The following is a 26,676-nucleotide window of genomic DNA, read 5'->3' as shown; positions in this document are numbered from 1 at the left end:
GAGAATTTCGATCGTTTACAAAATCCATATAAACATCTAAAATATTTCTCTAAATCATAAGCAAAAAGCTAAATTGTTTATTGGTCAATAATTTCGTTCCGCCTTATTTTTTATTTACTGTAATACCTACTTGCTTTTGCATAAGCGACATTTACATCAAACTGTCATCATTAATGTTAGTATTAAATGTAATTATTAGTTTTAATATATTCGTCTTCGGATGACTTGTCGTATTGAATTAGAAGTATAAATAAGACATAAAAGATAACAAAACTAAAATGTACTAACATAAGGTGAGCTCGCATTTCAAGGCTTTAATTATATTAAATAGGGTCTTGTTTTGTGTAGTCTCTGCAGTGGATTTTCAGATAATATAAATGACATAACCGATGACAGACTGATTGATATTCTTTACTTTTCTGTTAAGTTATTTATATTACTTATTGTTATTTATATTATTTAAACTACAAAAAACAGTTTATGTACTTAGGCAGGGAAGGACAATAGATGTGCTATGTGACTACAGTCTATGTGGACGAAGTCGCCAGTTGATTATAATCTTATATATGTTAAATAATTTATGTTCGCAGCAAGCATAAATTGATTTAGGTATACATGAGATTTTCCGAAGGTACATTCGATTTGCTAGCCTCACCCTTATTTAAATAATTTGATAATAAAAAATGTTGAAATCGTTTCATGTAATATGTCAAGGCATACTCTTTATATTGTGCTTTTTTCAATTCAAGGCATTAAATATCGTAGAAATGGAACAGTACCACAAGATAATACGAAAGAGCATTGGACGATTGTCCTTCGTACTACAATGACACGCACAACTTGACAGGTCTTTATTTTAAAACAGTCTTGCCTCATTCTAATAAACTACATAATTATAGTACATAGGAGATATAATTGCACCATTAAAATAATTAAATCTTTACTTGAAATAAATGCTTGTCTAAGTCTTCGACGTGTCAACATACACTTCGATGCATCTAATAATTTAATCAAATTAAATTATAAAGCGACAGCGAGTTAGATCATCATTTTAAACTACCGGTTATAAAAACTAACGGTAGATAAAATTGCAAAAGCTAACATCATAAAATAGTCTGCGCTTCAATTTTTTCATTAGACATTTGAATATATTAGACGTAAATCTCTACAATTGATTGAAGTTACCAATTAAATATATTTAAAAGTTAAGTCATATTCAAATTCAAATTCAAATCTCATTTATTCAAAATTGATTCATATAGAATACTTTTTGAAAGTCAACAAACTACCACCGCTTCGGAAGGTATTTCGCTATGGAGAAGAAGCGGCGCAAGAAACTCCATACGTGTGCTTTGTAGTGTACATAGTGTCTTTGAGTTGCTTAAAAAGCACTTTTTTGCACATTTAATATTTTATAAGATTAAAGTTAGAAACGGAAAAGAAGTCCCCCCAGTAAGTGATAATTCCCCCACATGGACAACTGTCACTCTATTTATAACAGAGGTTCTATCTGAAGCCGATCACAGATGCGTTGCTCCTCCTGGCAACTAAGGTAGTAGTAGCCTCATTATTTAAGTCAGCGAGCATCCGTACCCTTCTACCGAAACGTAACTGTTTCTAAACTACATTGAATTTTAAAAATATTATTTACTTACATTCAGATTTTTTGGAATTCTAAGTATCAAGTTATACTTCATGTGCAAAGCCATAAAACTGTTCCCATCTTTGGCTTGTTTACAACTTGTTTGCAACCGTCACACCCACCCAATGTGTGACACGTGTACAAGAGACATGCCAGAGTGATATTGTTGAATGTTTTATAAAAAATATTAGTTACTTCGTATCTGGATTTAGTTACTGCGTGTTTGGAAGTAGGTACGGCAAATTTTTAAAACTAATTTGACTCCCATTCATATATACTTCTGCAAATATTTTAACAAATTTACGAAGTCGGTAATTTTGCTCATTTTCAATATAAATGCTTTTAACTTCGTGCAATTATATACGATTTAATTTTGTATTATGAGTCACAACATACACTCAGTGAAACATGTGACATTATTGGCTACTTATTAGTCGCCAAATAGAGCCTTATTAGTATGGCTACGCTACCGAATACGGCAGTCGCAAATCCAGAAAAAAATGCTAATCGACTTGATTCGCTAATTATAATCGTATGTTGTTATTGCGAGTCGAGTTTAAGAGGCTTTTCGATTCGCATGACGATCGCGTCATCGACGCATTATGAGCGACGCTAACAACGCTCATTAGAGCTTTATTTGGGGAAATGACCGCGTGGTTCCATCTCGCATTACTTTGAATGACATTGACATTGCGGCCATTAAGCGATAATTACACACGATCCCCGCGATGAATTATTTATACATGTTATCCTTTATCCGTCCAACAACACAAGCCAATTAGTATGCTAATACAAATAATGACCACCTTTATGTAACATCATCAACTCTACAACAACAATTTACATACGAATAGGTACAGAAACAGGTAGAACATTTTATGTAAACAGACACAAACTAACATTACAAAAGTAAATCGCAGGACGAAAATAAATCAAATAAATACTCTACTACCACCAAAACAAACAGAACAAAAATAAACACTTCACAGGCAAGCATGCACAAAAGTAAAAAAAAAAAACTACTGGATCCTTGACAACATAGTGTTTATTTAGATAACAGAAATGAACAACCGAACAACCGAAGCCCACATGAAGTAGCCACCAACACCTGAACATTTCGGAAGATATTAAATGCTAGCTTTAATAGTGATTTGCTAAAGGTACTTGATAGAACGGTTTGTTTGTAGTAAGAGATAATGTAAATTGACATAAGGGGACTTGCAAATAGATGTAGGCGATCGATAGAATCACTATGTGGAGGCTATGGGGGTGATATTAATTAACAACTTTGAGTTCGAGGGGGTCATCAATAAAATAATACAACAACATGAATAGACAATACTGGTGTGGGGGTAACCAACATACAGGGGAAATACTCGGGCAGCGATAGAAGAGGAAAGCTAGCATTCGCTGTAAAGAGAGCAAAAAACAACCATAACCAATGAAGCCAAACTCCGCGTGGCGCGTCTACCTGGTGTGCTGTTGCCTCTCGGAGGGCGGCGGGGAGGGCGCGCGCGAGGTGGCGGTCGAGTCGCGCGCCTCTGCCACCGCCGTAGGGCTGCCCCCGCCGCTGCCGCCAAGTGCCAGCGCCAGCCCGCTGATGCTGCCGACACACCACCACGTCACCACAGCCCTAGCGACGAGCGCCAATCGTACACCCACACCGACCTACCTGCTCCATGTACATAACGCTTGCAAAAAATTCCATACGCGGAAGTCATAAAGCCGATGTGCCAAATGATAAATGTTACTCTAACGATAGATAAAAAACATTGGAGCAGATAAGCCGACTCGAAGTGAACTAGTATTGATACTATCGTTATGCTAGTCTAATGTTACTAAATTGAGTTATCTTATCATTAGTGCGCTAACATCAATATTTACGGACGTTATGAAATATCCCGCCAAGTTTTAATCGAGTTCGTTTGTTAAGTTTACCATTCGGTTAGATTTAAGAATTAGATGTTAGGTACTATCAAACAGCCGAGCGAAGCAGAACATTCTCAGCGGGGTGAAGATATACATAAGCGGTGATGTTCAGTTAGTGGCAAGGCATCGAGGGTGTCAGTTAAAAATATGAAAAAAAAAAAATAACACAAGCAAGCATGTATTTTCGAGGATAATGAGTTAGGTAACAGCCCTATCATGCAGTTGGTAACGTGACGTTAATTCAGAGATGTCCGTGTTCTCCTGAAGACAATTAAAAACTGATTCATCTTGAGCGATACACATTTTCTTGGACGAAGTCCATTTCTGATACGATCACAGACCTAATTAAAATAACACAGCGTTGAGAACAAAGACTGTTCCACTTGTACGTAGTGATTTGCGTCGGAAAGATGATATAAATCAGCGTGTTCTAGCGAATAGTTACAGTGAATGATGATAAGGGGCATTGAGATGCCAATCAGAGGCGAGGACGTCGAAGAGCATGGGAGGAAGCCGGCGAGGATCAGTCACGCAGGCGGAGTGGGCGAGAGACGAGTAATTAGCAGAGTGGCCGCGTCACATCACGTCAACGAACTAGAAATATGTCGCACGGAGACCGTGTATGAAGTGTATGAATGGAACCGAGTTGAATAGTGACTGCCTACTCAGCCGTGCCGTCGCCATCAAGCTATTATCGAAATAGCAAATTACAACAATTACAGTAATTCTCGTTTCCTTCTATTTCGATCGATTTTACTGTATAAGTAGATAGTACATGATGCACAATTTTGTGCCTTAATTTGTTACCAATAAATTATTTGTATTGAACATAATTATGTTCCAAATTTCATACTAAGAATACTTTTCACCCTGTAATATCATGAACGTAGCTTTCGAAGGGCTAACTAAGTTGCCCTTAAATCTCGTAAGATAAGGTAATAACGTTATTACATATTCCATGTCGTTACTATAAATTTTCTGTACATTCAACTAATTACTCCATTTTGGCACCAGGCTGTCTGTGGCGTTGTAAACAACACTCACAGTCACGCGACTAATAAAAAAGGCTCTCAGCTAACTTCACTTCACATCTATGAATATCAATTATGTAGTTGTTTTTCTCGTATAATTTTGTGATCAATCACTGTCGTGTTACGATGGAAAAAGTTATATCGCTAATTATTATTTTAATCTAGGTTAATAATCACTTGTAAAGACTATTATAGTGAAACAGGAATCCGGATATTTTTGCACTTGTTAATAACCCAAACAAATTACAAAGCTAATGAAATTACACCCAACACGTTTCCGTACACAAATTGAACAATTACATATGGAACCACGTTTCCTTATTGCGCATTTCACCTTAATAAGGTTTGCGCGGCTGATAGTTGTAAAGAAATTTCTCGATCGAAATTAAGATGTGGAAATAAAAGCTGACACAGTACTTTATTACATATACAAAGCGTTGTTATTAAAAGTTAATTAAATTATGACTTTCGTATTGTTTTCACATAAGCGTACAATAGTCGAGTTCCGCAAAGTCAAAGTTGAATGCGCCATTGCGGTGGATTTATCTTAACGGTCTCGGAAACGATATAAAACACAAATTTCCGCGATTCTTAATTTGTGTAAAGTGGTAGGTATGCATGCGGAGGTGCGTGCGATGACGTCACGAGGCGTGAGGTCGCGCATTTGGCGGAAGTTTGGACGGCGACAAAGGAGGTTAACGATAACAGCAACCACGGTCCCAGTTTACTATTGTTGGATCAACTTGATACACATAATACTAGAACAAAGGGATTGTTCTAGTGCACCTATGTCTCGTTTTGCGGAACGATCATTCCAATTTCGCACAATGTTCATCTAACGGTACGTTTGGAACAACGGACGGAGAGTCAATACAAGATCGTTTCTTTCCGTCTTTCGTAATCTTATATGTGCGTTTACTAATTGTTTCTAAACTTTTAGAAAGAGAGCTAGCACTACTTTGCGATTAAATAATGCCAGTACAGAGTTGTTGTATATAAATACAAACTATCAAGTTTTTCATGTGCCAATTTTATGCACTGCACGAGTACGCTTAAGTTCTGACTTATTTATTTTGTCTCAAAAATGAACAAAGTCCTAGATGAAAGCAAAAGAATAATATTCAATTACGAATCTTATAGAGTTATCTCACAATGCCACACATTACGAAATGACCAATGACATTGTGTTTAATGTATGTATATTAAGAGATTCGAAATATTCTGATTGCGTCATAAAAATATAATCGTGAGATTAATGCAAATGTCAAGTTATTTTAAGACATATTTGTAAATAAGTAGTGAATCACAAAATAGATATTGACTGGTATAAGAATAACTTATGCCATTGAGGGATTAATGAAGTCCGAATAAATTATAAGAGTACTTTAAAATAACCGTAAAGAATACATATTCTTATTTGTTATTGAATTTACCAGTGATTTATATTTAAACTAGCTGACCCAGCAAACGTTGTGTTGAAAATAAATAAAAAAATGTTAAGGTTGAACAACCCTTATCACTGACTGAATTTTATTAATGAATACAATATTAAATTCCCCATAAATTTAATAAGTAGGTAAAGTTTTTCAGAACCACTCTACATTTCCATTATGAAACGTGTAGGACCCTAAATGACGGTTGGTTGACAAAAACATACCGGGTTTTTTTATGTTGGAATATGCGCCTTTCATACTTATGTATATCTTTACTCATACAAAACATACATAGACATATACAACCCACCATCATATCACGTGCATCAACCAAGGAGAGAATAGCACCTCGTTTGCATACTACAAAAGGTCTCCGCTATTAACATTTGAATGCGCAGAAGGAAATATCCGTGAAAAGCGCACTTATTCCGATAATCCCGCTATTTCTGTCGCGGTGACCGGTGCCGTGCATGCATGCCTAGCATGCACGCCCTCGAACATTACGTGCATGCAATTTTTAAAACTCCTTCAATAGTGGCAGATTAATAGGCTTTTTTTTTTCGTTTCAACAGTACAAAAGCTTAAAGGATGAAAACGAAATTTACAAATTAAGAAACTAAATCACGATTCGTTGTTAAATAAATAATAGGTATAATGTTGGCTACCCCTGTATCAATCACTTCTACATAAAATGCGTTGCTAATCTGAAGACTAAATTAGAATACTTCGGATAAGTATCCCTTACCACAGCTTTTAAACGGGAACATAGCAGCGCTTAACACTGTTGTTTTAAGGCATAAATAGATGTGACTGTGGTACCTTTGGAATCGAACCTTAAAGGGTTGTACCACTTTCAAGATAAACGACCCTGCAATATATAATAGTGGCGTTAGTATCTTGGTAACAGTTAATTTGATAATTAGCACAAAAAATATAACTGAAGTAGATTAAAGATGGTATTCATGACGACTAACTGAAAAACTCCGCAAAATGTACAGTCCATAATTATATTGCAAAAATAACATCTTTATACTTGAAAATGAAATAAACGCTTAATCTGTTCAGCGCCATTTTGTAATGTTAAGTACATTACTTTTAAGCTTTTAATTATCCGTTGTTACAATTACTACCTATTTGTTTCGCAATTTATTGAGTACATACTTAAGTACATTTAAGCTTTAATTATTATCAGCTGTTACAATTATTCATTTTATGTCAGTTGTCAACTGAAATGTCGTGTCCGTGAAATGTGTAACTTAATGACAGATGTAGAGTAAAAAAACTACGTCGAGTTCCTTCATAGATCAGTGTGGCGTGTGGTTCAGTATATTGTTTTTACATATTTTTATCAGTTTTAAATTAATTCCCTTAAGACTTGTTTTGTAGAATTTCCAAGCGACTTGCTACTTTTCCTGATAAGTTAGCAGCAAGAAGTAAAGCTCTATGCGCCAATCTATTCATCTTTGCTTTCAAAGAAAAACAAAGTAGCACAAACAGCTTCAGTGGTTGAACGAATACGAAAACTATGAAGTCTAGACTTCGAACGTTCCAAAATATCTCTCATAACACTCCGAATATGAAATTAATTTTGGGAGTCGTAAATTTTCGAGTTCCGGCGACCACGACCACAAGGTCACCGGCCAAGGTTAGGAAAGTCAAACTGCACCGTCTATAATTACAAAATTTAATTACATCGCTTGTAAATAGAGAATGCAATTTATCAGTACGATCAGCGAGCGACCTTTGCTAGAACACTGTAGCAATATTGTAGTTCAACGCCCATGGAGTCGGCGTTGCCATTTATCAAGTTTTTATTAGCACACACAATGGCAATAGTGTGGGTGTGCGTGTCATCCACACTCACATTAAAATAGATAAATTTAGCGTCTCGAAAAGTAATTAAATAAATTATACTAAAATTCTGCTCATGTGCGTTGACTGCATAGTTTAAATGAATTAAGCTCTCATAGGTAGGTTCCAGTATGGCAGTTATATCCTGAAGATATTTTCAAGAACAAATGATACCTTGATATTGCTTTAAAGGTGCCCAAAGTTAGGCAAATATCACGTGGACGACGACAATCGTCTACTTTTTTGTATTTCAAACTATTGGGGATTAAAGAAAGATTAACATATGTACATCAATACAAACAACCACGCCAGTACCTATTAGTCAGGACTGGATGGTCTATGAGTCATTGGCGCAAACGACGCAAACGAGGACTTGCCATGGTTCGTGCTGTCACGCCATCGCACCATAAAGCTCGAGCCATACCACCTTTGCCAGGAAACTCACGGCAAACACTGTTGTTGTTACTGAGGTCATTTTTTATGGTGACGCTATCGAAGCTAATGTTTTTGTAATTAATAATAGTTACATTACCTCCGATAGAACTACGGACGTCGCCTGAGCAATGAATGTATGTAAATTAATGCGTTTTTTAACGTTGACATTGAAATTGTTGGCAAGGTCCAATAATGTCGCAATTGTTAATTAGATAGGCCAAGAGGTCGGAATTAAAACTTCCTACATACCTATTTGGAGTCGAAGAGTTTAATTTTACATCAAACCTGTATTGCTTCGAATTAATATTAAGTTAGGGATTCTAGTATGTACATTCTAATAATTGGCCACATGTGAGTCAACACAGCTCAATCCTTTTATTTTTAGTATATGTTGTCATAGCGCCTATAGCGATACGAGCTGTGTAAACAAGTGGCTGTATTGATTTTAGAAATAGAGCTCTGTGACAGTTGGACAGAGGGCGTAGCCTTTGTAATAAGCATCCTGTAGTTACAGTTCGGGTACAGCTACATTTTACTTTTTTTATGATAATCATGAAAACAATAAATGTTATCAGATATCCAAGGTGAAACCAAACACATCACTGCTGCTGGCATAGATAGCTACAAATCGCAACTAAAACCTAGACATGATTTTTGTCAGTTTGCGTGATAGACCCAACGCCCATAACATTAGAAGTAAAGAACATTGAAACAGCAGTTGTAATTTTAATCAAATTTGACAAGCCCCAACGATCCTCGTTCAATTTTACGACCATCAAAACAGCTGTTTCAGCAACCGCTAAGATCATTGCCAACGTTCAATAACTTCTAGACTTACCGTGGGTTTATGTTACTGGTGGCATAACGATACCATTATTGCAAAGCAATTGGAAAGCCGTGGTCTTTACGATTATATCGAACAATTCCGATTGTTTTACGTCGGGCATGTTGTTGTTTTGCTTCGCAATTTACTATAAGTTTTCTGTTTCGATTTGTACAGTAATTCCCAGCGTTTTGTTTCAATGTCAGCAATATTGGCAATTCATTTTATTATAATACAATATTGTATATTGGTTTTATATTGTCCACGTAGTTTAGTTGCATTTATGTTCCTAATAGAAAATTTAAAGTATATTTTTTCCCCTAGAACTCAATTAAGAATGTATATCGAAATTAAATAATAGAACCCTTTGTGTTTTAATAATAGTGGCGCTAAAACCACACTTATTTCTGAGCTGTAACATCAGATTTAAGAGTTGCAGTGGTCTTCCATCACAAGGCGTTTCAGAATTGTCCTTAGAGATAGCAACGCGGGCGGCCGACATTAATAATCGCTACCATTAAATAATTATACAAAAATATATTAAAATAAAGTATATAAAATTACATTGATACCCAAGTATCAACGTAATACAGTTATCAGTCAATGGACTCGTGTTAAATACTTTTGCAACAGACCGCCAAAATTCACAAGACTTTCTCACGCGAACACTCGAATGTCAACACAGAAATGCGTCGCGAAATTATCGGTTATTATTAAAACCGGCGAATTTCAAGTTTCATTGGAATTTGGTACAATCTGGCAAGATATCAAACTGGGCGGTGTGTTACGTGATTTAGAACAGAATTGGCTTCCTCGGCTACTTGCCGACGTTCCGATTTATTGTGGGAGGGTTTATCCTCATTTGACAATTTAAATCGTATTAAGACTGACGATGATCACTACATCAAAATAAAGGCATGTACTTAGGTAGGCATATAACATGCAAATGCTTGAATTAACATACTTGTCAACGTAGCATTTTATACAGATTGGCTTTGCATCTGATGGGCTCGTAACATGTATGGTGGATTAAGGCCCAAATTAAAATGAGTTTAAATGGACAGCTGTAACAGACCAACGTGTAGTCTATGTTAGTCATCTATCAATGTTAGTTTGCTACTTTTAGCTTATTAAAAACAAAGCTATATCGGGTTACAATGGTCTTAAAACTTCTTTATAATATCATGTAGTCAATTGACAGAATTTTTGTAATCAACGAAATTTTTTTGGAAAGCGGACATAAGCCGATTCGCAGCTGTTGAATGAGGTGCACCCCTCATTGTTTAACGATAATTGGAGTGGACCTCTTGGCCTGACATTTCATTACCGTTTATATTTGATAATTTGTTTGGCAATGCTGTTCCGTCGAATGTGTGTCGTGTAAGCAATTGATTGCTGGTGGGGAGATGAATAATATTCGTTGAGATATTTGTGATTTAAAAGTATTGCGAAATTTGGACGTAGCGTGGTATTTGTTGCAAATATCATCCAGCATTCACCCTAAATAAACTTAAAATGTCTATGTAACATTAAAAAATAATTGCCGTTTCCCCAGTTCAATTTAAAAACGAATCTTGTTTATGTGATTTCGACGCATAAGATAAAAAATAATTCAACTGCATAGTTTCAATACGCACAGATTTTATTTTGAATATATTTAAACAGTACAGACAAGACAGGACAAAAACTACATTTATTACACGAAGCCAGTAGTAAGATAGCGAAATAACACTAACACGTTAATTTCACATCTCATTAAGTTCGCTTTGACACGGCAAATGAACACGGAAGACATTCAATACAATGTATCATAGTTGATTTCCTCTAATGCGGAAAATTGTATTTGTCGGATAACGTGTTAACAAAAGGCTTATTTAACAAAGAACCGAATTAACTCGGCTATTCATCACCACGTTATACAAGTGTTACGATTTGTTTCCTAACGAAATTATTATAGTGTTTCTATATTACACAGGTTCAGTTCTGTCTACTCCTATGGCTTTACATTCATCAGTTACCCGCTGTACGTATACAAATACATAATAACAGAGGTTATTAACGTGTTAACCTGATTAAGTGTATTGTAAGCTAAATGAGCTGTAAACAGGGTATCGAACTAATGCTTATTCTTAATGAGAAATCTGCCTAGAAGGGAGCCCGATAGCTTCGAGCACTTGACAGCTATCGTAAGAAAGAAAAGCAAAGGATAATTGTGACGGCGATAATTTTATTTGCCTTTCAAAAAACAACAAGGACATAGAACAACTGGATGTGGAAACGACAATACTTGGCGGTCACGACCCTCAGATACGAGGAAGCGAGTGGGATGATAAGGATGACAATGGTTATACACTCATTATACGAGTATCACATGTGTGATATGATCGTATGCAATAAGAAACCTTATCGGTCACGCAACGATCTCTGCCAGGCAACCTACTCACCAACCTACTTGAAAGAGGAAAAGGAGGAATAGGATAGACTATTTTCTACACGTTCATAGGCAGGTACATAGGAGTTAATATGTTAGAAACGTGGTAAGACAATAGACAAAATATACACCGTTAAGATTAAGATATAGATAACGATGGGAAACCCTTTGTGATTGAATTCCGAAGGCACTATCGCTACAATTATTGCTCCTTTACAGAATTACCAAGCCCAGTTGCGTTTTAATTTGAATATGCAAGGTAAAGATATAAGAAAGACATTACAACTTAGGCCTCAGGAGCAACAACACATCTGTGGAAGACCGAGGTTGGTACGATAATAGTTCCATTTAGAGTGATATACAGATATTAATGGGCAGTAGTAGTTAACCACTTATGCTGAAATGGGGTGCGATATCGTCTGATTCTTCCTTTCATAAAAGACTATCAACCGCAATTTTTCATCCGATGATAACCTATTACACAAACGAGCAATAATTCACAAAGTACCAACAATTTAGTAACGAAACATTCAAAAGCGTGTAGATAGCGTTAGGCAGCTTGTCATAAGGCACTCCGCAACAGAGGGTATGTACACGACAAGCCGCAACCGGCAAAGATCGAAAACGTGAAATACCATCAAGCGATCAAACGCAATGTTATACACGACATCGGTCAACAATCTGCGGTAGACATTAGCTGGAGGAATTGTGTACGAGACCTTTGATAAGTGATAACATAAGCATGGCGCTGTACATAAAAGGGTGTGTGCATTAGCAACAAAGCCCGAGCACGCAACCTTGATATTGCGATTTTTTATAATGTAGAATTAGCAAACTAACGTGCAGTCCACCTGATGGTAGCTACTGTCGCTCATGGGCATCTGTAATCAGCTCCTTTTTAATTTTTTGGTAACGAGGGGGAAACCTTCAAAAGGTACCGATAAGATTAGAGTCCTACCTGAGGTCGGCTACAGATGTGTCACCCCTGAGGACTAAGATGGAACGCCACACAAAAGTATGTCTTCCTTACCACACTAAATTATATTCGTAGTAGAAAGAATATCACTCAGTCGAAAATATCATTTTAATAATCATAAGGTTCCCGGAAAAAAAGATAGAATCTTTTATATTATTTATATCTGTTTCACTACAATTTGGAAACTGCATACTGCCATTATAAGATACCAATAGGAGTAAAGGTGGTGACGCAGAAGTTAACATACAAAAATACCACACAAACCTGACAACAGTAGTACACTACTACTACTAACTACTATTAATCAGAATAAATAACAACATTCTTGGTAAATAAATTGCATATAAAATACATAAAACCATTTAAAATGAAATATCACTATTCGAGTACCTACCTACGACAAATACGAGATAGTGGAAACATTCGATTAAGCGTCATGCGATTGTGAGCGGAGCCTGAACTGTTAAACCAACAATGGTACCCTTCAAAGGAGTGCGCTGTAAATCATACAAACGGTCGTTAGCGGCGCGTGCGCACAGCGATACCGCCGATAACCGGCTCGTATTCAACTGCGAACCATATTATCGCCTCATTAGGATCAAATTTGTATTACGGCCAGATGTATGGATTATTGTTAAGGCCGTGGACCAAGAAGTGGTAAATAATAGTGAACAATCGCCCTTTATTTCGGTATCACGTTCGCCGCGATACTAATTCCACAAAAGACGCAACATTTGTTATGTAGAGGTCATTTCGTTGTATTGTAATTTGTTACCGTGAAAACAATAGATTACTGTGTTTGAAATAATCTACCGTCTCGGGTTTAGAATATGCACTATGTAAATAAACGTGACACAAATCTTCAATAAATATTTAACACGCAATATTTTGAATATAATCACCAACAGTACACCTATTGCGTATTTCATTTTATAGAAACAATATATTACCTACTTATTAGAAATGGTTGTTTACAAGTTGTACGAAGCGATTCTTGTTTTCAGTGTTGTAAACATCTGGTCAATGCGGTCAACGGCTCAGATTTACGCTTAACTTTATTGTAGGTACAAGTTTGAACTATTATTTATTTACGTTCACATTTTGAAGAACCGAGTTGTTTCAACCCATATAAATGACGTCGTTGTGTTGTTGTTTATTTTTAATGCATTCCCAGAAAAGTCATATTTTGTAAAGTGTATGTAAATTTGGGTAAAGACCATTATCCAATGGTATCGTTAGATTATAGACTGATATTTGTTAAAACCCTGAATCTATCTTACAATTAATAACTTTATATGGCTACGTGCTTATTTGACGGAACTAAAATATAAAAGAGAACCTGTCTCATATCTCTGTGGGTGCAAGAGTTTAACCTGTATCGATTATAATAACATACTTATTGACATCACTTTTTACCTTAATATGTTTAGGGTTATACATGGGAAAAAAAGCCGTCCATGTGCACCGTACAACCCGGTTCAGTAGCAAAACTATAAATGGAAACTTAGTACGAGTACATATAAAACACCACAAGATCGACCTAAAATATACCTACACACCTACTAATTAAGTCGCAGGTGTGGCAACAGAAAAAAATCATCATCATACTCGTCGGAAAATTTGTTTGTTTATAAACGTACGCCATTCGTTTTAAATTTAAATTCGCCGATACATAGTGTTTATGAATAATTCACGCGAAAAACTTCCGCGTTAGTGAAGCAAAACAGGCACACATGTGTATATGTTTTCGCGATGTGTTGTCAACGAAAACGCTAAAAGCTTTGGAAGATATATCACAACCGGTTCTGTTAAAAATAAACTATTTATGAATTCCGTTAGTACCTACTGAAGGGATTCGAGAAAAATACACTAATACATTATACGAGTATATACTTTTAAAAGTTATCTTAGTATAATTTAACTATGTAAATTATTTTATTATTTTGACGTGATAATTGATGATGTGGTAATGTTTGTGGCAAATTTTTCTTTTCTTCGGAGGCCACTTTACGCTATAATTCGACCGTTGTGACGACTGACGTCGGTTATTAATGATCAATCAATCCAATTTTCTATTTTCTTGTATTAATTGTGTAAGTGAATCACTATCGTCAACTGGAAGACATTTTGCGTGCGTAAATTACGCGTGCTTAATAAACATTTAATTGAAATCAAAGGTAAACAATACAATTTACGCAATCCCTCAGTTCGCCACGCTCAACGTGTTACGCATTAGTGCAGATCTAATGCATTTGAATAAGCGTAATTAATCGATTGAAATACAAATAAATAAGAAAATACAAGTAAATAAATACCTACCTACACGTGTTCGTAAAAATAAAACACAATACTTCAATTATGTTACCATGAAGATATGTGAACAATACATCAAGTTGTTTAATCAGTTTTAAGGGCTTTCGTGCACTTGACGATTGGCTGCAATATACTAGCGAGTTCGCGACCTCGCCACACCCGCCGCTGCACCGCAAGGTCAATAGATACGAAGCTTTTGTGGATTGAAAAGTTCATTTATATTACAAGGGCACGTTGCCATAGCAGCAACTTATTTAGAAAAGTAGAAGTGGCGTTGTAAACTAGAAGTCGCAGCTGATTAAGAGTATATCTGATTAGCGTCCCTGGTGACTTTTTCTCTCGTGAACTGATATAAAGTAGGATGGTGGAACATGCTTCAGTTCAGATGTAATACTCAATTGTAAAGAGAAACTCATTCGCGATTGTATCTTTGGGTCGCCCTAACCGAGTCCTCAGTACCTATTCACCTGTAATTGGCTTTAGTTAAGAGTTCCCTTATTCGGCGTTGTCAACTGCAATAACAACAAAACATCGAGTGTACACGAGTCTATCACTGCTAAAACACTAAAAAACAGTTACTTTACGCTCTCAGTCCTTGCAGTTGTAAGTGGCATACGAATGGTACACAAAACTGGATCGTTTGCACAGATCGCGTAAACACACCATTAATATTTCAACGGCGTCGTTGCGTCAGTGGCTCGTTCACGGATTATGTCTGTCCACTTCTATCTAATCGAATTAAAACTAGAAAATCGTGCCAATACAGAGATTACGTCGGCTCGTAAATTTTATTTCGAACGAGGGTTAGATTTGTGGTGTCGATAAAAAAGTTTATACGGCTTGATTGAAACACGATCTGAGATCTCGTGTTTGCGTTGCCTTTTATGATTTTTTAAATTTAAATTTAGTAAACACGAGCTACTTTTATGTATGTTATGTTAAATTTAACATTGTACCTGCTGAAAATGTAAGATCTAATTCTTGAGATGATAATAAGGGGATATCTTCGAGAAGTGTAAACAGTAGTAGGGGACCGCATGATAAACCGCTGCCCTACTACAATCCCGATGGAGCGTGACTTTTCTCAATAACGAGTCGCGTTCGTGATCAACCGCGGCGTTGAAGTGCAAATTATGATTATGATAACGATATAAGAAATCAGAGATCAGAAACAGCTCCGAGATCGTGCTCGAGAACCCGCAATTGATAAATCGAAAATACGGAATCACTGCGAATAGAAATCGGCGGGTGATAATTTGTGAGCTTTCTTTGGCTGAAACACTTATCACAAAATATTTATATATTTACACACTTTCTGTTAGTTAAAAGATATGAACTAAAATTTAAGTCACATTTATATTTCTCACATAAGTTATATCATACTCGTTCAGAAGGATTAAGTAATGCATTACATAATTTGTGCAGGTTTTTTCGTTGAGTATTTTATACGTTACGCAGATTGTTAAAACTCAAGATTCCGCGTTTACAGCGCAAGCCGTAATACATTTAGCAACAGTCTAAGCTAAAATAAGCAACGTTTTTGCAATATGCATTTTACCAGACGTTTATTTCTAATAAAATCCTCGCACTAACAAATGAAAAATCACGCGTCAACAGACCGGTGTATTTGCAGAAACGCTGAAATTAACAAACACGTTGTTCCGTTAAATATATCATTAACCGAATCGAATAACTTTTGTCTTGACAGCATCCGGACGAGACAGAGATTCGCGAAATTATTCACGTGTTAGCGACTGTTTGTTTTCGCGGCACCCGGCTGGCGCCGCGCTCACCTTGACCGAGGCTCTCGGTCGGAACAATAAACCGATGAAAACTGACCTTCCCACCCCCTCACTCGCGTCATTCGAACTAGTAACTTAGAGGATGCGCTTTTAAATACGCCGGATCTTCTTACGGTGGCGACTCCTTTTTGGTAGATCGCTTCGTGTCGTGTTTTCGTGATAAAAATCAATTTGTAATAGCCAGTTTTTCCGGTCTATTTCATGTTATTTTTTAATATTACTATACAATTTGATACTAAATAGAAAACTGAACTGATCAACCACGGATGTTTAAAATAATGGGCAGTTTCAATGGTAATTTCGTATCGCCGCGAATGATATAAAAATTAACATTTTGGGTCAGCGAGTGTATTCAAAGAGTGTAAAATTAACTTGTTTACGTCTCATTCAGAAACAAACAGAAGTAAACCGTAAAATCTATTTCGATCAGACGTTAAGCCACGCTTTTATGGTGGCGTTAAAGCGGGGACCATGATTTCAAAACATCGCTCGGAGTTTTGGAAAGTTTTCATAAACAAGCTATGCCCATTAGATTTTATTGCCACATTCACATTCCCATAAATGATATATGCTAGGTATAATATTGTCCACCTTTTTTTTACAATTGACTAGTTTTGAGTGCTTATTTTACAAGCAACGAAAGTAGCTGATGTCGGCATTTCTTTATGCTATCTTTAAAAATTTTGAACTAAAGGAGTACATTTGTAAAGGTCAATTTGTTTGTTACATAGAAGGATTAATTTTATTTTAAGTTTTGTAAAAAAAAAACTTGGTTTCGACATAATACAAGATATTTCTGTAAAAACAATCTTAACGGTTTAAAATCCAGCAAACATCCTTGGCATAATCTGGGTTATAATTTATCACAACTGATGTGAAATTAGAATGCCGATGGCGTCGTAGATGCTAAATGTAAGTTTCCACTCGGAAATAGTCGAGTTAATTCTATTATAAGATTTATGTGTTTCATAACTAGAAATTCTCCATCATTTAAATATTATATGGACCACGGCAATATTTATGAATATTAAATTTTCACTCAATTGTTGGCAACTATATGAAATTAATTTCATAACGGGTATGGAAATGACTATGACTAATGAATTAATCAAACTATAAATAAATTATACTATTATGTAGAAGACAGTAATAAATTTCACTTTTCCTTCAAAATAAATAGACGAGCATAATGAAGTGCCTTTACATAAAAGGCAACATGCAGTGGTGGTCACCACCTACTGCGCACCGAATTACACTAATGACCACTTCGTTGAAGTTTCATAAACAAATTCACAAACCTGATTTGGATGTGGTTTGTGAATATGTTTATAATATATTAATTTCGTTGATTTTTAAATAATAATACCATCTACTGTATTTTTTGGTATACTGTATCTACAAGATTTGACGGCACTAGATTTCATCAATCGGTTTAAACTCTCCATTGTTTATTAATGTTAGAAATTAATTAAAATAATAAAGATGTTGCTGCTTCGTATCTTCATAATAATGAGACACGGAAAGAAGCTTACATAATTGTAAGTGACGCAAGTGTTGACAGGGATGAAACCATAAAAAATAATCTAAAAGCAACCGAGCATCAAACGCGAAGTGGTTAAGTACGTGAACACTAATGACATTAGTAAAAGGACACCGTGACGAGTGAAGAGCGATCGTTAACCTTTAAAGCCCGGATAGTGGTTGTTTCTCGGGTGCAAGGTAATAATGGACAGTGATATTTCAACACCGGCTTGACGCCTTGAAATTCTGTCGCGTGCCCTTTATCCATAAACTTTTTACAGAGTTTGGATTCGTGAAATTCCTTTGAAGTCTTCTAATATGTTCAGATTTATAGCTACATTAAATTACGAAACTGCATAAAAATGAATCAGTAAAATAAAAGTATTAATTCCAGAATTCTGTTCAATTCTCGTTATACGCGCTTTAGTTGTTTCCAGAAGGATGCGTGATAAGTAAATCAAACGCTACAATCAGAAGCACGACGATCTATTGCTTGTTGCGAGTAGCCGCGACAATGCGGCCGAGGTCTGCGGACATGTCGGCAATTCAGAGCATTGACACATTTAATTGATATCGTCGAGAACTTTCTGCATTGTTACAGAGATATGGATCGCTGCGTGGTACCGCCGGGGACAGATCACGACTTTATTGAGGAAGAGCTAGAATTATCGATACGAGTGTTACAACTCCATCATCTGACAGTAACTGTGTTATGTAAGACGCGCAATCTATCGTAATCGATTGTATGTAACATATCAACAATGTTTCTACTCGAAACTATTTAACAAATCTATTTTATTTTTTGCTTTCGTTTCTGCTACCACCCAAAATAATCTCTTTGTACAATTATAATAGACATCCCTCGGGGAAGCAACATGACACCACGACTCTCCAAGGTCGCGTAGTAGGGGTAAAGGTCGTCCGTCGAACTTTCCGTTTGTTTCCGGGTACCGAACGGGGATGATTGATGGAGTCATCGCGGGAAACCATTAGCCCGGTTCGACGACCGCGTCGAAGGGCGCTGATGTAATTTGAGGGATGAACTACGAGCGTTATAGTGATTTGAGCTTCCGTCGTGTGCTTTGTGAAATGTTTCTTTAGAAAAATACATCAACCACCAACGATATACGCCGATGGAAGAGTTGTTTTTACATTAAACGTACAGAGCTGGTACAGAGAGTAGAAACAGTAACACCTATATCATCAATATATTTTGAATTAAAGAAGACTTTCAGGCTTCCAATACTTGAATGACCTCTCATTAATTAAAGAAACTCAATAAGAAGAAATGTATATTTTTCCAACAAACTCGGAGTCTACAAGAATATTGCATTACACCTATGATTGTCATCAACAAACAGTTCAGCCTCAACGCCTTCTGAGATAACGTTACGGATAATTTCCGCTAATTCTGTTTGTCGTATATTTTTCCCACCGCCCTATCAAACATCCTGACTATGAATCATGAGTTGTGTGCAATGCAACTAGCGTTAGACGCTTGACTGAATCACACGGCTAAAATTAGAGTATCTGGAATGAAATCAAAACTGGTCAGTCCAATATGATTGGTCTGAATTATGGTTGAAGCGCCATTTTCTACGTCCACATCCAAATTTATTATAACTTAAGAACTGCATCGATTAGTGTTGTATTATAAAATTTTGGCAGGGTTTTGACAGCGTTTAGCTTGGGCAGGAGTTTATGGCACACAGCTGGACAGAATTTTTTCAGACGACTGGTATTGAAACCTGGGCAATACACCACGGCTTGGAACTACCTACTCTTTACAATTACAAAGTTTCCTTTTTGCATAATAGCAGTGAAGTGTGTAAATAACCTGATTGTCGGAGTTCCTTACTGCCGTGAACTTAAATGGACATATGTGACCAGCTTGAAACAAGTCCTATCCGAAAGTTTAACCAGTTGCCGCTAAGCAAAACCGTAATTATTGTAGGTATACGACGGTTGAAAACCGCTATTCGCGTTTTAGAAACTTCTTGCGCAAACGAGGCTTAGCACTTAGGAGACTTCACTTATATCCTTGAAAGGAAAAAGTGCGTAACATTATTATGAAAGCTAAAGTCTTCAACGCCCATAATTTCCTACGATCTTAACAAAGTCCATTACGGTAACACCATCTGTACTCACACAGGCATCTATTAACCTAGAATAGACATCACATACGACACTGAAGACGTTAATGACACTGTTAACTAACGATAAAGTTCCAACGAAAATTGCAGTTATATATAAACATAATTGCGATCATAAAAGTAGTACAGCATACAAGCGATGAAACCATTTAGCTAAAGAGAGCTTTAATGGTTACAGCTTAATAGACATTTTATTGGGATAGTGTTTGTTTACTCTCATTTCTGGCGTTATTATAAGACTAAATAAGCAGACATAATTATTTTCCGTATTTCATTTAATCTAAAAATTGCGATAACGCGGACAAATTAAATTATGAGCAAATTCATATCCCAGAGAGCGTCAACATATTTCGACGTGTAGCTAGCGAGAAGAATAAACTAAAACGAGTTCTTTTGAGACTAGACATGCACCCAACAGCAAGAAAGCAAAAGTCAATGTTGTAGGCCAATAAAAACGAACGAACAAAGTTGCGGACGACCGACTAGTTTCGAGCGAACGTCTATTTCGTTTAAACTCACGATAAGACCATAAAACAAACGTAAACCCCATGGCATGGCGGTCGCAATGCGGAATCGCATAAAACAACGCATTTAGCGCGGCGTCACATTTAGCAGTTCGCAAATGTGAGACGAGACGCGCCGGTACCGCCACGCGAAAATTAACGCACGCCGTGTTGACGGGAACATCGTGTTTACAGATTCTAGGAATGCTGTCCAAGACGACTGTTTTAATTCGTCAGGATTAATTAACAACGTTAAATTTAATAACAGTTTTAATGATATAAACTGAACGGATGCAATAATCCGTAATTTTAATGTTACCATCAACAATCATTTTCTAAAGAAATACGACTCCCATGAGAGTTGGAACTTTTCTTAATACACAGAGTATTATGAATGTGGCTGGATGGACTCCAGCATGTGGTTTTCCATAATAAGGTTTTCGTAATTGTACCCCTTAGGAATTTGAAATTTTAAAATGGCTGTTTTCGAAATTATAACCAATGGATACTAACGAAAAACACAAAAGAAAACAATTAAAAGGGAAGCGTTATATCAACATCAAACCAAACATCTTCAAACTTCTCCTTACTTCCTTCTCCTTACTTAGCGGGCATGACGAATCGTTCCAGGACATTGGTTGTCCAAACGTGACGATATAGAACATTAAACACGACCATCCAACCATGTAAATTAAATAATAAGACACCGAGATTTCGTCACTAGCTGAGTTGATAACGGCTAAATCGCATCGCGGTTCGTTGAGCAAAATTTTGGGCGGCTTCAACAAACATACCCACTGTATTGTGTTGTTGTGCTTCTAAACAATTACTAGGCTGACCTCACGCGTATTGTTTCAAAAGGTCACCAGAGCGTAAAAATTTAATCCGTTTAAATTTACAGGATATGTGGTATTCACTTTAGCTGCCCAACTACTTTAAAGGTTATCATGTTATTTATCACACATAATAAAGACTTAAACTCGTTTGAAAGAAGTAATCAACATTAGGTACATATTAAAAGGATAAAAATACTGACGTTGGTAAATTATTTACATTGTCGAGTTTTATCGGACTCGCATTTCCTTTGATAAAGCCCATAAAAGTAAAATATTAACTGGAATTTGTTTGGATCGAGTTGACGTCACGTTTAAAAGTGGCGATGATTTCATGGCCTCGGTAATCGCACCCCACTGTAATAAAAAAATATGTATGTTATTTGATATCAACTCCGGGTCACTTGGTTGCGGGCAGGAACTTATAACACTGTAATAAATGATACAAACACCTTGTTTTCACACATACGTTGTAAATATCAGAAGGTCTTGCATATAAAACGACAACATCTTTATTATTGCCTTACATTTATTGGCACATAAGGACGCGTGTGGTTTGGTCGTGTCAACAGCCAATGGCACACTTTGATCGATAGAACAATAGTTAGTGGGGTATTATGTCACCTTCCCGTATTTTATTTTGACCTTGGCGTAATTTAATTCATAAGATTTTATTATGCAAGGTAACGTCTACCTAGTTATATTTCACTTTACTATACTTGAAAGTTACAAGTCTGAAAATGCATTGAATTTTAATAGTACTTAATAGGAGTTAAATAATAACGATTTTAGAAATCAGTCTGAAATCTAAATATATATAACTCAAAGGTGACTGACTGACATAGTGATCTATCAACGCACAGTCCAAACCACTGGACGGATCGGGCTGAAATTTGCCTTGCGGGTAGATGTTATAACGTAGGCATCCGCTAAGAAAGGAATTTGATCAATTCTACCCCCAAGGGGATAAAATAGGGGATGAAAATATTACTTCGTAACGCGAGCGAAGCTGCGGGCAAAAGCTTGTTCACCATAAATGGTGTTATGGCCGTTTTATTTGGGAATTAAAACAAACTATATCGTGTGAATATTACCCTGTAGAGTAGAATTCAATTTAAACAATGGTTTTCGTTGAAATAAACACAAAGGAAATATTAAGATTACAAATGCAACGAATAACAATGGAGCTAGGAAACCACAGTGGAATGCGCAGAGATTAATTGAAACAAATATGCACTGTCACGGAGTAATTTGATAACAACCTCTTGTTTTCCTCGGGGGCATATTTCTATCCAGGAACTGTTCACATAACGCAATAATCAACTCTTAAATCGCACAATGCTATTTTCATTTCGATTGTAATTACATACGTGCGATTGTTAGAGCGATCGAAAGCTTTCGTCAAAACCTTAAATTGACTTTATGTAATGCTAGTAATTCACCCCGAGTCGATTGTTCGATTGTAACAATGTGATGAATCATCGCGGATGTTTTTTCAGGTTAGGAACAAAGTGGGCCAGCGTAAGACAGCAGTAGAGGCGTGCTGCTTTTTATCTCATGTAACGGGGACACAAAGCCTTTATCTCGTGAACAAATATTAGTTTTTCAAATTACGTGTAGATGAGACGGCAACAAAAAATGTATTACCATGTTTGGGTCTTTTTGGTACAAAAAAGAGTATCATATCTAACGACGTCAGCAACACTTTCAATGATTTTGTTGGAAATACGGCATTTACAAAGACTTGAAAAAGAATCTTGAAGAACAATGCGGAAAAAACGATCTAATGCATCGATAAGTTCAATCATTGCAATCTTATATTACTTAATTGACATCAGTAATAGATTATATCAAGGGAACAGATGTTCACTGACGTCATATGAAACATACATAATTGAGCTCATTTGAATTAAGACATGTCAATGGACATAATCCGAGTAGACATACTCGGTCATCAGATAACTGGAGTTTCCGCTCGGCAACTACCTATTACTATGACTGATACAATAGTGATATGTATCTTAGCAATACAGGTTTTATTAAGGTCAAAACAGCAGTGATAGTATTTAGTGCAGTGGGTAGCAAAAGGCCGAACGATACGAGAGGAAGGATAACTCGTTGAATTTTGCGCAATGCTAGGTATTGTTAGGCGCATTGGTTGTCAGATTACTCATTTTGCCGCGGTCTACATTCGCAATGACCAATAATAATAGCAGCGTGGCATTAGATCTAGGCATTCGCTGCCTGTAATTTCGACGCCGCACAAAGGGCTCTAACAGCTTATTACGTGAGTGCGTAATTAGTCGTGTCAACTGTATATACAAGAATACAAGAATGAATTATACGATTTTTATATTACCTCGCGTAATACTTGCGAATTGAAGGCATTGCACTGACGCAGCCTGTTGGGCTCGAATACGGGATTTTCTTGTTTTGAAAGCCCTTGCAAAGTTGCACTGAAGAAGCTGCAATGGCGAATCGAGTTTCTATTGAAATGAGCGTGTGTGAATGTCCGAGAGGAAACCTGTTGACACTTTGAATTTGTTGATCAATCTGCTAGGCACATTCGATCCAGTATTACGGAGAGCAGGTTTTGGTCTTGTGATCCTTTTATAGGATACATAGGTAAGAATGGAAAGCAACATTGTTGCGATAATTACTGAATGAATCGAGCGGCGTAATACGGAAGCGTTAGCAGATAAAATGTAGTCCTGATGTAATATCGTGCGATAGTTGCAGTCGCCGCTGTCACAAAGCGGAGCGGAGTGACCTCCCCGACAAGGCACAATATGATTACAGGCCGACTCGCACAGGTCCCCATCAATCAAAATAATAGCGGTTGCAATTTATATTTGACACGCAACGACGCATAGCGGTTGATGCTAAACGGACAGTCGTTTTGCAATTCAGATCGCGCTAATTGCAAGCGCGTGCGCAGATTGACAGCAAGTAGCTGTCGTTATTTAATACCCAGTGTTTTAGTTATGCAAACTGGCACGGAGCAAGTATCTCACGTTATATATTCAACATTATAATTATAAATTAATTATGAAATCTTCATCTGTGAATTATTTATGTTGGCGTTGAGCAAGTATCCACACGCAATAACAGAGAAGCTCGTGATGGAACGGTTTAGTTGTGTATTCATATACAACGAAGTACAATAACAAATCATTAAAAAATGGGGGGTTAATAAATACAAAGTACACAACGTGAAGAGAATAATACAATGGAAATTTTAAAGATGAACACTCTTGTGGCTTATATGTATCATTTAATGCGGTCTATCGGGGTATATAATAAACTAGTTTAAAACATTATAAAATTTATAGAAAGGACAGTTGTAAAACAACTCCTGAGTGCTATGACGTCATCTCACATTAACATATCTGTCTTTGTAGACAAAAAAATATTACATATAACGCATGCATACGTCGGTACAATCTCAAGTGGAAAAGGTCGCGATCGTCATCGTTAACATTTACGTGGAATGCCTCCTGTCATAGTAATTACATTTGCACATACACCCTGCTAAGTGGAACACAATCTTGGCACAGCTGGTCGACTGTGGAAATAGAAATTTTAATGGAGCTTTCACTATTATCTTGTAACTCCTTGTAACACCTGCGTTATGTATCACGTCGTTGCGTAAAAGGAAGAGCTTTGGCTTGGATTAAAGGTAGTAGAACCATCAGTGCCTCGATCGAGGGGACGAATGCTACATATACCTATTACTGCCTTAACTACAGCGTTAAGTTTTATGCTCTCGTTTAAACTTGATAGATATTAACTGATCTACAAATTTGCACAACGTTGAGTGCGGCTCGAGTTGGATGTGAGATCGTTGGTGCTTAAGTTTAATGCGCGTTATCATGCATGGGATAATACGTTTACGGTTCTGTGTGTATGACTTTGGACTATGATTAAATTTTGACTGATTTACTTCTCTCTAAATCAAAAGTCGTGGAATATGCTTCGGACCTCCCTAAGCTATAGGGAAAGACTTCTTACTCAGCAGTGAGTTATTAGTAAGGATTGCTGGCATTTACTGTTAATGATTCGGATGCACGTCTCACTAGCACATCCAAATATAATAAAATAAATTGAATTTAATAAGAAATTTTAAATAAGTCATCAAAGGAATCCTTTTACGTTTAACTGCTGGAATTTCAACCGAAACGACCGTACAAATCCGTCCGCGGCTCAATAAAATTCGGCTGCGGTGTTGGTTACGAAATATTAGTTTTGTCTATAAACAGTTCCGTTTCACAGCATCCACGCTTCGGGGAAGATAGCCACGGAAAAAGTTTAGATTTTATGTTTCCCGAACAGAGTTTTGCCTCCATCGATCCAGATAGCTATGTTACTGAGAAAAGAGTGGGTGGGTATTAGGGAAAAAAATGAATTAATTTACTCACTTCGAATGTTCAGTTCGTAATATCCAGATCGAACTTTTTCCTCTTTTTTAGATTGAAAAGGCAAACATGTGTAATAGGTTTGAGATGTGTTGCAAATATATCAAATATGTTTTACAACATCATCCAAGAGAACATTTAGTATTGATAATATAAGGAAGAAATAGATACGTTACACCTACACAAGTGCCCTCACAATGAATTTTGCCTCATTGGTCTAAACAGATTATAGCTCCTTTCACGGTTCAACTGCAGACACTTACACGACACGTGCTAATTTAGCGCTCAGGTTTGGGAATGCATCCTTGACTGACCTAGGGCACAACTCGAATCTGTCCTGGGATCAACTACAGATGTCCATGTGAGGTAAAATACTAAATTACAATCTGTCGTTTACACTATTAATTTCATAAGAGAAGCATTACGCTTCTCATCTAACACTGTTTATTTGCGAATACGACACGTGTACACGTGACAACATCAAGGAACACCCATACACGTGCGCTCAAAAAGAGAAACATACAGGGATTCAAGAAGGCAATTAGAGAATGGGGTAGGGATGGCGATTCTTTCCGAAAACGATCG

The 26,676-nt window shown here is 36.6% G+C and overlaps 1 protein-coding gene across 2 annotated transcripts in view; it reads right to left on the bottom strand.

Annotated features, from left to right (window-relative positions):
- The window catches only part of LOC140755238 (uncharacterized), a 202,713-nt gene that overhangs the window by 104,399 nt on the left and 71,638 nt on the right, over positions 1-26,676 (bottom strand). Inside the window, exon 3 of one of the 2 annotated variants that reach the window (XM_073090471.1) lies at positions 3,114-3,245. The exons of the other annotated variant lie outside the window; for it this stretch is intronic. Coding sequence (XP_072946572.1) covers positions 3,114-3,245 — 132 coding nt within the window. The remainder of the gene's footprint in view (positions 1-3,113; positions 3,246-26,676) is intronic. 2 annotated transcript variants of the gene reach the window in all.

Source organism: Epargyreus clarus, unplaced genomic scaffold, assembly GCF_041222505.1.
Source record: "Epargyreus clarus isolate Ecla_fem2 unplaced genomic scaffold, WU_Ecla_fem_2.2 ptg000003l, whole genome shotgun sequence".
NCBI lineage: Eukaryota > Metazoa > Arthropoda > Insecta > Lepidoptera > Hesperiidae > Epargyreus > Epargyreus clarus.
Note: the sequence above shows the minus strand (reverse complement) of the source record. Positions and strands in the feature narration are given on the sequence as shown.